The sequence below is a fragment of the Ochotona curzoniae genome, unplaced genomic scaffold, assembly GCF_017591425.1.
Source record: "Ochotona curzoniae isolate NIBS_2020 unplaced genomic scaffold, NIBS_Ocur_1.0 scaffold_4506, whole genome shotgun sequence".
Taxonomy (NCBI): Eukaryota; Metazoa; Chordata; class Mammalia; order Lagomorpha; family Ochotonidae; genus Ochotona; species Ochotona curzoniae.
Window position 1 is genome coordinate 14,844,219 of NW_024467119.1, and position 12,273 is coordinate 14,856,491.

At 38.8% G+C, this 12,273-nt stretch overlaps 1 protein-coding gene across 1 annotated transcript in view; it reads right to left on the reverse strand.

The window, feature by feature from the left end:
• Window positions 1-7,152: 7,152 nt before the first annotated feature.
• LOC121147122 (transmembrane protease serine 11E-like) overlaps window positions 7,153-12,273 on the reverse strand; it is a 41,682-nt gene continuing 36,561 nt past the window's right edge. Inside the window, exon 10 of the mRNA XM_040966858.1 lies at window positions 7,153-8,039. Coding sequence (XP_040822792.1) covers window positions 7,878-8,039 — 162 coding nt within the window. The 3' untranslated portion in view covers window positions 7,153-7,877. The remainder of the gene's footprint in view (window positions 8,040-12,273) is intronic.

A 12,273-nucleotide genomic window follows, 5' to 3' on the forward strand; every position in this document is an offset into this window, starting at 1 on the left:
AAATCAGTGGAAAAGAAACCCAAGAAATTAGTTCATGTAGATGCATTCAACTGATTTTTAACAAAAGTTGCTGGACCATATATCAGAGAAAGAATAATTGCTTCAATAAAAGGTGTTGAAAAAGAAATATACAAGTATTGGGAATAGTATCTAATCTATCTATCTATCTATCTATCTATCTATCTATCTATCTACCTATCTATGTGAAATTAGATCCCTACCTTTCACCATACACAAATCTCAACACAAAATAAACCAGAGACCTAAATTGAAGACCTAAAGACTATAAAGCTACTGAAAGAAAATGTAGAAAAAAATACTTCTAGACTTCTGTGAAGAGATGATGTCTTGGATAAGATCTTACCCAACCCCCCCTCAGTGCATGAAAAATAAAGAAAACACAAGACAAATGGAATTATCTAAAACTCAAAAGTTATCACACCTCAAAGGTAATCATTAACAGAATGAAGAGACATTCAACAGATTGAGAAATGTCCTTTTCTATCCTCTCATCTTCAGCTTCTTTGCATCTTTGTTTATTAGAAGTGTCTCTTGTAGGCAACAGATAGATGGGCCCTGCTTTTTGATTCATTCTGTTAATCTATGTCTTTTGATTGATGAGTTTAGGCCATTTGTATTCAGTTATTACTGAGAGGTTGTGATTTAGTCCTGGTATGTGTGTGTGTGTGTTTGTTGTAGTCTTAACTTTGTTTTCTTTTGCAGACTTTATTGGGAAGATCTCCCTCTTTGCCATTGTTGATTGTGATTAACAATCTTTAACAGATTCCTTTAAATAAGTCCTTTAAATAATTTACACATTCCTTTCTGACTTCAGCACCTTTTTGAGCTGTGCTTCTAGGGCTGGGTTAGCGTTATCATATTTTTCCAACTTCTATTTACTATGAAAATACTTTATTTCACTTTCAAATACAAATGAGTGCTTTGCTGGATATATTACCCTAGGTTGACAGTTTTTCTGTTTTAATATTGAAAAATGCTACTCAGTTCTTTTTGTCGAAGGGCCTCTTCTGAGTAGTCAGCAGTGGTTCTGACTGGTTTTCCTCTGAATGTTGTTTGCTCTTTTTGTTCCGTATTTGGTTCAATATTCTTTCTTTGTGTTCAGTTGAGGGAAGCCTGACCACAATGTGTCTTGGTGAGTATCTATTTGGGTAAAATCTCTTTGGTGTTCTCTGCCCTTCCTGTATCTAGCTTTCCCTTATGTTCCCACTACTCGGGAACTTCTCTTTTATAATCTTATTGAGTACCTCCTGCAATCCTGCCTGTCTGTCCACTGCTTCAGGAATTCCTATGAGTCCAATATTTGATTTTTTATGCTATCATTCATTCATTTCTTGGATACCTTTTTTTTTTTTTTGCTTTGTTCAGATTTTCTTCCTGATGCCTGATTAGTTGTGTGATATTCTCTTGGTTATCTTCTACCTCTGATATTACTTTTTCTGCAGCATTCATCCTGTTGTTAAAGCTTTCTGTTGTGTTCTTTAGCCCTAGTATTTCAGTTTGAACCTGTTTTATCTCTGTGATGATGTTATTCTTGATTTTCTTAAGTTCTTCCCAACATTTTTCATTGTCTCTGAAAAAGTCTCATGATGATTATTTTTGCATTCCCTGTCTGGGAGCTCCTCAATATCTTTGTGCTGCAACTTTAGGATTGAAGTTATCCTTTGTTCATTTTTGAGAAGGCACTGGCCCCCTCTTCTGAGATGTTCCCTTGTTATACTTTTCCTGTGATCTTTCAGAGCTGTGGGCTTTCTTATAGCTGTCAAATTGCATGCCGTCTACAGCTTGTGGCTAATGTACCTTGTTTCCCAGAGCCCTTTTAGGGACATAGCAGTTAATTAGAAAATATGAAATTCCCTTGCACCCCTCTTCTCATAGATGCAACACCTCTGGTCAACACGCTCCACCTGAGTGGCACATTTGTCATAACTGATGCACCTATCTTGAAACATCATTTTCACCCAGAGTTCACAGTTCATATTCTTTGCTATTGATATTATCAATCTGTGGATTTAACAAATTTATAATGTACAAAATACTTGAGTTCCTAATTTGAGAAATTTCTCAAGGAAACTGAGAAATCTTGTCAATAAGCCTATTACTGAATAAGGGATGGGTATCTATTAAACCCAAATGTTTTGTATATTGTGTTTCCATTTCCTACGTATCTAATCTATATCATTATTTACATTTATTTCTACAAATTCTATGTAGAAATACCATTTCTTATGCATTGGTATTTTTTTCACTGAGATCAAGTTTTCTAAGAATATTGCTAGATACTAATTTCCTTTGAATTAATTTAAATAGACATACATTCTCATATGGAAATCAATTTAGCTGCTTTTATGACTACTTTTCAAATAAATATAATTTTGCTGTGATTATGTCACCTGGAGATACTTACCTTTCATTCTGGTTTAAGCTCTGATTTCCTAATTATTAGCGCCATCTAGAGTCTTACATACATATTTCTCCATAGAAAGCATTAAATTTTAATGGCACATTAAGTGGAATTTACATAGTACCATATTCATAACTAATTTTAAATATGTAAGAGCTGTGTTCTGAGAACCATGCTTACTGCTTTTCTAATGTTACATTAGTTTTATCTTTACAATCATCATTTAAAGAAACATTATATGTCTTATAGCTATGTTTTTAAAGCTTACAGAATCTGAATACTTAGCTTAAATTTTACAGTATAATATTTGAGATTATTTCTAAAATATAAATACAACTATACATTTATTATTAAGGGAGTATGTTCTAGAAAATGTATCAGTGATTAGCTCATCATTGTATAAACATCTGATATCTTAGTGTATTCATACAAACCAAATGGTATAGACTATTTATGTGATAAATGCAATATGGTAAGCACAAGCTATAAGAAGCTTCTCCTGTTGTAATGTGCTATGACTAACTGTGTGAGTTATACTTCTGTACATGACTGTGTAGATCTGGATCTCACATGCGTGAGTATCATGTTGTGCTACAATCTTAGGGCATCAAAGGCCAAAGAGATTTTTCAGTTTCTTAATAAGTTTATGGCATCACTGCTACATACACAGTTCATCCCTGATCAAAAATGTTTTCACATGATGCTTGATTGTAATAAGGCTATATTTTCTGTATAAAGCAAAAATAAAACATTCAACACTTTTTTGAAAAATTAATGCATTCAGAAATCTTTACTGCTTCTTGCAAGAGGAAAGATGAAAACTGCCTGCCTTCTTGCATAATTAGCCAATACTATGATCATAATTTCTTACCCTACCTCATTGTAATGGTCAATACTGACATGCTCAAGAATTGCAAAGCACACTATATGTTCTTTTCTTTATGTGAGCAAAGCAAAATTTGTTTGTTTATTATTTTCTTATTTAAGGAGATCTATGGGTAGGGGAAATCGCCAGGCCTATGGAACTGTATCATAAAATGATAATAATAATAACAAATGAGAAACATTTAGGGTGACCATCTTTAAGAGGCTGTCTTGGGTGCTCTCACGTCCACTGCAAACCTCTGGAACTTTCTCCTAATGTCTGGGCAGACTGGGTTAAGAATCTTTAAAACCACCCGTTCTCCTAGAAAAGAAGAATCCAGTGAGGTTTGTTTCTCTCGGGCATCCAAGGAATGTAGGACAATTTTCTTGTGGTACCTGGTCTATCAGGGATAGTTTAGCACAAAGAAAGACTGGACATAAGGAACTCGACTAGCCTTCTCTATCCTCTAGCTTATAACCAGGGCAGGCAGTGGTGCAGAAATGGCTACGGTAGATGGTTTGTTTTCCAGCTGGAATGAAGGGATAAAAACAGAAGCACCCCTCAGTTCTTATTTCTCCTGAATTTGAGACATTTGGTAAAACTCCCTAGCCAATCGTGGTGTCAAGACATGCACTAAAGCCACAGAAAGGGGAGAATGGGTGGGACTAGCACCTATTGCCCGTGATTGCTCAGTCTTCCACACCTGTAACCTAGGATTTGTATTTGTCAGAACAGCATACACAAGGGACCAGTTCCCTGTATTGTGGCATGCTAGAACACTACATATTGTACACCTCTTAGTCCTGTCTAATGGGCCTGATTTTGACAATGAACCTTCATGACAAAAGTGGTAACAAAAGCCTTTTGAGCTAGAGTTTGGAGAGAAGGTACAAGGCCTAGCTACCACTTGGGTTGGTGTGACTAGGCAAGTAAAGGGATAAAGGACGATTTGGGGAAAGAGGATTGGATAAAAATATTCCCCAGTAAACTACCTCAGAGATAGGCACTAATGGAAAAGACCTAAAGGAGAAAATTCCAAAAGAGGAAGATACTTTAAAAAGAAGGAAGGAAGGAGACACCAGGGAACATTCTGGAGGACTGAGCTCCGCAAGTTCAGATCATGATGGAATCTGAGGAATCCTGATGGAAAAGGCCACCTGTCTGTGAAAGGGACATCTGTATTCTGGCCCACAACTTAGGGAGATATTGACTAATGAGACTAAGAATTCTGGCTTGCAGAAGCAGATTTCATGAAGCAGAGAGTATATGTAGAAGGTACAGTGTCATGTGGCAAGCAGAGAAAGGGAGAGAAATTTTATCAGAGTCTGGGGAAACAGATGGGATTAATCAGAGGAATTGGGGCACAGAACTCACAGCCTTATTTCAAACTCTTCCCAGTCTCACTGACACATTTATCTCCATGGAAAGAAGAGAATACAGTTTTCAGGCAGACACGATAATTAACTGTCAGAGCCTGGTATCCAGACAAGGAGACTTTAAGACACCAAAATATTGCCTTGGTCTGAACTTTACAATTTCTCCAAGATCACCACACCCCCCGCCAAGTCTCTCATGACAAGAAAACTGTGTCAGAAATGAACAGCATTCTAAGCTGAGATAAAAGTATAAAGGGAGGAGATTCTAGTGTTTGAGAAGACTTCAGAAGAGCAAGTAATGAGCGCTCAATATGGGATAGCGTGCAGGATAGTAGGGTCCAAAGCTTCACTCTCAACTGTGCCCAGTCTCAATAATGTCGTTTCCTATAGGAACTGTGCTTCGCATGGGCTTGTGGAGGATTGGAGTCCAGCCAAGACATTTTCAGAAAACACCATCTCTCAGTCATCTCAGGATTTCGTCCCAGTGCTTTGTGAGGGGTCTAGCCACATGAGAGAGATGGAAAGGGAAGAAGAGGATAGAACAGAGTCACAACCCTAGGAGATTGCTTCAACCTGGACAGCAAGTCTGATAATTGAGTCTTATGACCAGCAGCTGTGTCAACCACTTTTGACTAGCTGACAGAGGACCAGTGTTCCTGAGAGAATTCTGAAATAACAACACCTTCAACTTGTTGGAGGCACTGTTGCAGAACTTTCAAACCAGGTCATGTCATCTGACATGCAGACAGCCAATCACTGACATTTGTGTGGTAGGAGAAAGTAGAAAATTACTGCAAAGTACAGAATGAGGAACCAGAAAGCTATTACTTAGATCCCATGATCCTTGAGGAGTTAAAGATTCATACATACTGAAACTGGGGCTGAGGGTGTGTGATCAGCTCATGTCCAAGTTGCCGGTTAGTCAGTGGGATTTGTGACTTTCCTTTGATAGGTCAGTGATGCTGTGCTCTTTAAGTAATTTATGATATCCAGACAGGTTCCCATTAGTCTGGAGGTTATGTGAAAGGACAGGTAACATTCTGCTCAGACTCGGAATTCCTCTACACAAATCACCCCGGATGATACTGGCCATCTAGACTTTTGTCTGAGAGAGAAGCAAATGACTCATTGATTTTGGTGATTAGAACTGTGTAAGGCCAGCTAGATCATTCCCTTAATGTGTTTTTTTTGGGGGGGGGGGGGGATAAAGAATACATAAGTGCAATTTTGGCTAAGAGAAATAGACATGAGGTTCGGTCCTGCTCTTACATTATAGGGTTCAATTTCAGAATGAGATGGTTGCTAATGAAGGGATTGAAACTCAAAAATAAAAGCCAGAAGCAAGGAAAGCCTGCATGCTCACCCTTCTAACAAGGTGATCCAATGCTAGATGCGATCGAATTGATGCTGAATCTGAGTCACTCTGGCATTACCCGGCTGTTATTGGGAAACGGCAGTGAAGGAAGTGATCTTGGTTCTTGTCTCGTGTAGAATTTCCAGGTGTACGGTACAGTGAAAAAAGCTAGATATATTTAAGTCAGAAATGTGTTGCAGCAGGCAGGAAGGAGGCTCCAAGAGAGAAAGACAGAAGAAGCTTGTCAAGATAGAGGCTTTTAAACACAAGTAGGTGAGCACAATATTAGCTAATCATCAACTTGAGAATGGAACCAAGACCCACCAAAGAGCACAAATTGTAATAATGTGTAGCCTGCTCAGAATACAAAAAAAAGGCCTTCAGAAGGGTGGGATTGGTAACTTCAGTCTTTTTATCCTCTTGATAAAACTGGAACCTCAAAGGAGTGGAATTGGTATTATTTTTGCTAAACTTCTGGGCAGAAGCAAGCCTCCTGTCCACCCTCAGGGGACTCCCCCTTTTCTCATTCCAGTAAGGATCTCATTTATTTACTTACCAGTCATCTACCTCCTCATACTACCATTCACATGTTCTTTGTTGTGGCACTAATCCTGATTGTCTAAGGTCCTAAAGCACTTGAATGTCTTAACTTTTTATTAACGATTTACCAAATCTAATATGAAAGCACCCCAGCCAGAAAGTTAGCAAGCCAGTGTCCTGTGGATGTAGCAGGAAGGTCATGTCCATGTTGCTTTCCTGTCCAATGTTCAAATCTCAGCCCAGAGTCCTCTTATATAACTAGTATCCAATGTGCACTGGAAAAATAGTGGCAAGGGGAGAGAAGCATTGTGCAACTGTTTCAGAGTGCAGCCTGAGCTCCAGCTCCAGCTGAATGACTGCAACCAATGGGAGCACCTGGCTTGGGAAAGCTTTAGATGTGCAGCTACTGCTGACAGTCAGATCTCATTCAATAGTTTGGACTGGTTGTTTCCTCATTCATTCCCATTATATCACACAATTATTGTACCACATAAGACATGCTAATGATGCTTAAGCGAATTTTCAATAAAATGACTACTAACATTTTTTCAAATTTCGCTTCTTCATGGGTTATCTTATAATGATGCCAAGCAAGTTGATGACTCACTATTTTATTGTTATCACTTGTGGACATCCTCAGCAGTGCAATTAACAGTTTGTTTCAACTTGTTCAAACCAACTATATTACAGAGTGTTTGTACAATTCTAATAGATCACAAGGAGACAGTTTTTCATAAGTTTCATCTCAGTAGCTGCCAGGCTGGAAATGAGAGAAAAGTTATATTGTCCCTTTATTTCCTTACTCTAGTTCTTGTTATTTCTCCATTACAAAGAATTTGGCATTCTGCTGTCTCTGCTTGCTTGACTTTTCATACTAATTACAATGATTCTCCACATTTTATGAGAAGAAAAAGAAAATCCCTAATATTTTCCCATACATTTTTAAGTGTGATTTTTTTCCTTCATATATTTTCTTTCATTCTCTATGTCACACCTTCAAAACAGAAATTTATTGAAATAAGAAATCTAATGAAATTAATATATGTGCCAAAAAATTATGTTTAACAAACTCAAATTTTGAAGACAGGAAATTTCTAGATACATGCAGGTTAGGACAGAGTCCATCTGGCAGAAGCAGGAAGCTCTGGCATGGAATAGAGCCAAAATACACATATACATATATATATATATGCATCAAGCATACAATTTAGTGAGATGAGTCAGATCCTGGTGAATCAAAGGCTTCTTCTGCAATTCTGCATCTCTAAAAACAGCCTACACACACACACACACACATTCCATTTTGCTAGATCTTTCTCATTAGATGCCAGTTTTGGAAGTGATCCAGTCTCGGAGGGCAGTGACTCTAGTATAAACACCAGGCTTATTGGGTTGCCCGCATTCATCTCCCCAGCTCACGACTCCAACAAGGTACCAGATGTTCCTAGGATCAGGACTAACCAGTGGTCCACCAGAGTCACCCTAAGGAAGAGAGGAGAGATTAGTAATTTATACTCAATTGATTAATGAGGAATTTTATATTTTCCTAAGCTAAAATTGTGATAAAATGACAGTTTTTATCAAAAGGTTCCAGGAGGGTGAGTTGAGAAGTGATATTCTTCATCTACGTCAGTTATACACATCAAGGAAGAGCTCCCAACCCAGGAGCATTGGCTTAGTCTCATGGTTCAACGCATAAAAATTGAAGGCTCTGTCTCTTTGGGGAAAAAGTACTCTTATCTGACAAACTTGCAATAAATGTTGCCTCCACCCAAAAGTGAAGACTCTATCACTGATAAGAACCACAGATACCAAGTTAAACACATGTTTCCATCCCAAGCTTGGGTCTTTCCAGCCAAGACCTTTAATTTACTCATTTGTACATAATCCTTGGCTCCAGCACGGTAGCCTAACACCTAAGGTCCATGTATTGCATGCACTGGGATCCCATATGGGCACCAGTTAATGTTCCAGTGGCCCCACTTCCCATACACTCCGTGCTTGTGTTCTCGCAAAGCAGTTGAGGATGGATCAAAGCCTTGGAACAATGCACCCCTGTGGGAGACCCAAAGAGGCTCCTGGCTCCTGGCTTAGTATAAGTTCAGCTCCAGCCATCGCTGCCACTTGGAGAGTAAATCATTAGATGGAAGATCTTCCTCTCTGTCTCTTCTCTCTGTAGATCTGACTTTCCAATAAAAATAAATAAATCTGTACATGCTGTTAATAAAAGCTACTTATGATGATTACTTAGAAAATTACCTTAGACAGTAAATGTAAAAGGATTATCCTAACATAAAGTAGAACTTAGGAAATACAGATAAGCCATAAATTCAAATTGGCTATATCTTTAAAACTCTAGAGGTCAGTTTATTTATACAATCATAAGGACAAGGCACCAGCTGATTATTCCTCCATATCCTGGACTCCACTTGTTCTCTACATATTATTTGTTCAGAATCCTGTGAGGTTCCTATGAAGTATTATCTCATTAATTCATGTGATTCTTATGATAAAACACAATAATGTGTCATTTACTACACCTGGGCAATGAGTAAACAGAGGAACTGAGTCACTTGCCTGAGAAAATGTAGTCATTTTTGGCAGAACTCAAATCTGAATCTAGATTTCTCCAACATTATACTAACTGCTTTAGAAATTATGCTTTGTCTATTTAAAATGTTATTTAGTAATAATAGCAAAATCTGAAATGTTTATAACCATTAAATCAATTAACCCACCAACTTGTATGGATACTTTAATATGTGGCAGCAGATAGAAAAAGAACGCAAACATATGTGTTTGTCTATAACAAGCCTACAATTCTCTTGTGACGCAAAATGGGTTATCTGAGGTTTGTGAAAAATAACTAATTTTATTGATTAAAATTAAAGATGAAATGCAGGAGGCAGGCAGTTTTTGAAGAAGAAACAGAAAATTCAAATACCAGAGAATCAAGGTGGTGGAATAGGGTAAGGACATGTTTAAACAGACAAACATTTATATATGTGAGGCAGAGAGGCACATTCCCAGGAAATAGGACAGGACAGAATAACAGCAGAGGGATACCTAGGAACTAACACACACAGGAAAACAGAGAACACAGCAGTGTGGTGTTGCACTGACTGAAACCTCAGTGACATTTAGAAAGCAGTGATCTGAACTGAAAAGGCAGCCAGAACTCCACCAGAAACAAGGTGGGAAGGGGTCTTTACTGGGAGCTCAGGAGATGAACCCAAAGAACTACCCATCCTGCTGGTCTGTTTGATTTGACCAGGAGCAGAAACAGAGCAGCAGATCCCAGAAGGAAAGTGCAGGAACATGGTGGATTTCTCAGCCCATTTCGCCCCCTAGAGCCGAATCCAGACACCATTTTGTTTAAGGAAGCAAAGGCTGTGGGATAGGACTGTACATACACTAAGCTGGGAGAGAACTCATTTTTGGATCAGTGAACTGCAATGGCGTGGCAACTACAGGTTCCACCCAAGATAAGTCTGGGTAGCCATCAGACTTAATGGCCAACAGGTCAAGAACTCTCATAGTGGCACATCAGGTGCCATTTCTTACAAGGTGGCAAAAGTTTTAGGACTACAGGGGACAACAGTGACCTGTGCTTGTGCTGAGCTCATGACAACTAACTGAGCTCACTGCATTGCACTGGTCCCACAGGGAAAATAATACAGACTATTGCATCATATGGGTCAAAATAGGTCCTAATGGTTGACAGCATTAACCATTCAGACCTAATGGTTAACAGGTTTCTGCAAGAACAGCACCACCAATACCCTAGCTATTTAAGACAACTGGTGTCTTCCTAATCCTGCGATCTGCTCCAACCGGAAGCTGGACAAAGGTTGTACAGACAATGGTGCAGCCTCAGCATGGTAACAGCAGGTAGAGGTTGGTGAGCCAGGAGTTGGGACTATGGAGACTATGGTGGAAATCTAACATAAGAACCAAGACCTGGAACTCGCTGGAGGGAGAGGCACAACAGACTGCAAACAAAGAACCATGTACCAACTGCAATAAGTAAAATTGAACTGTAGACCTGTGGGTGACACAGATTAGAAACCTGCCCCATGGAGAAGACTCTGCTAACCAGAAGTACAATGACCAAGAGCAAAAGAAGAGACAAAGGAACCATGAAAACTACTGAAGACTCCCCTGCAAAGGAGCAAAACCTTTGCCAACCTCAGAGTGAACTGAGAAAGATTCTGAGAAAATGGGGGATACAGAATTGAAAACACTTTTTATAAAGCTTCTTATCAACAATGAGAAGTACATAATGCAGGACCTCAAGGAATTTAAGGAATATGTCACACTGAAAATGAATCAAATGAAAGCTGATACATTAGACATGAAGAATACAGTGGAACAAACTAAAAGTACAGTGGAGAGTCTCAAAAATAGAATGAAGGAAGCAGAAGAAAGAATGTCAGAATTGGAAGATATTTCTTGTCACAATGAGGAAACAAATAAAAAGCTGGAATCAGACCTGGATCAGGCCAATAAAAGTATTCAAGAATTGAAAGACACTATTAAAAGGCCCAATATAAGAGTTGTGGGAGTTCCAGAAGGAGTCCCAGAAGGTACATAAAGAGAAGCTGGGTTTAAAATGTAGTTAGGGGTTTGGCACTGTGGCCTAGCAGCTAAAGTCCTCGCCTTGAATGCTCTGGGATTCCCTATGGGTGCTGCTTCTAATCCCGGCAGCTCCACTTCCCATCCAGCTCTCTGCTTGGCCTGGGAGAGTAGTCAAGGATGGCCCAATGCTTTGGGATCCTGCACCCATGTGGGAGACCCAGAGGAAGTTCCTGCCTCCTGGCTCCAGATTGGCGCAGCACCAGCCGTTGTGCTCACTTGGGGAGTGAATCATCAGAAGGAAGATCTTCCTCTCTGTTTCTCCTCCTCTCTGTATATCTGACTTTGTAACACAAATAAATAAATCTTTAAAAATGTATTTAATGAAATAATAAGGGAACATTTCCCTAATCTAAAGAATTGGGAAATCCAGGAGAGTCACAGAACTCCCAACAGGGTTGAACAAAAGTGATCTTCACCACGACACATGATACTTAAGCTCTCTTCTGCTGAACACAGGGAAAAGATCCTTAAATGTGTATATGAAAAAAAATCAGTTGACATATAAGGACATGCAAATAAACTACAGGAGACCTCTCACAGGAAACTCTACAGGCTGAAAGAGAATGGAGTGACATATTCCAGCTTGTAAACGCAAAAAAATTGTCTGCAAATGATAACATACTCAGCAAAGCTTTCTTTTGTCTGAAAGTGAAATAAAATTCTTCCTCAGTAAAGAAAAACTAAAAGAACATGCTCCTTCCAAATCTGCCCTAAAAGTATACTTAAAGATGTTCTCTTGACAGAGAGGAAGAATGACACTCAACAAAACCAAAAGTGAAGAACATCCCAGTGAAATAACAACAGAAGACTAAATCAATGAACAACCCATTGATAAAATGACAGGACCAAATTACCAACCATTCACTTAAGCCTGAATGTAAATGGGCTTTAAACTCATCAATCATAGATTAGTAGACTAGACCTAAAAACACAAAACCAATCTGTTTGTTGCCTTCAGGAGACATATCTCACCAACAAAGGTAAGCAGAAGCTATATCTTATGGATTTTGATTTTTTTTTTAGTTTGATTTCTCCAAGACACTTTCTTTCTTATTAAATTTATGTCTCTCTACAATTC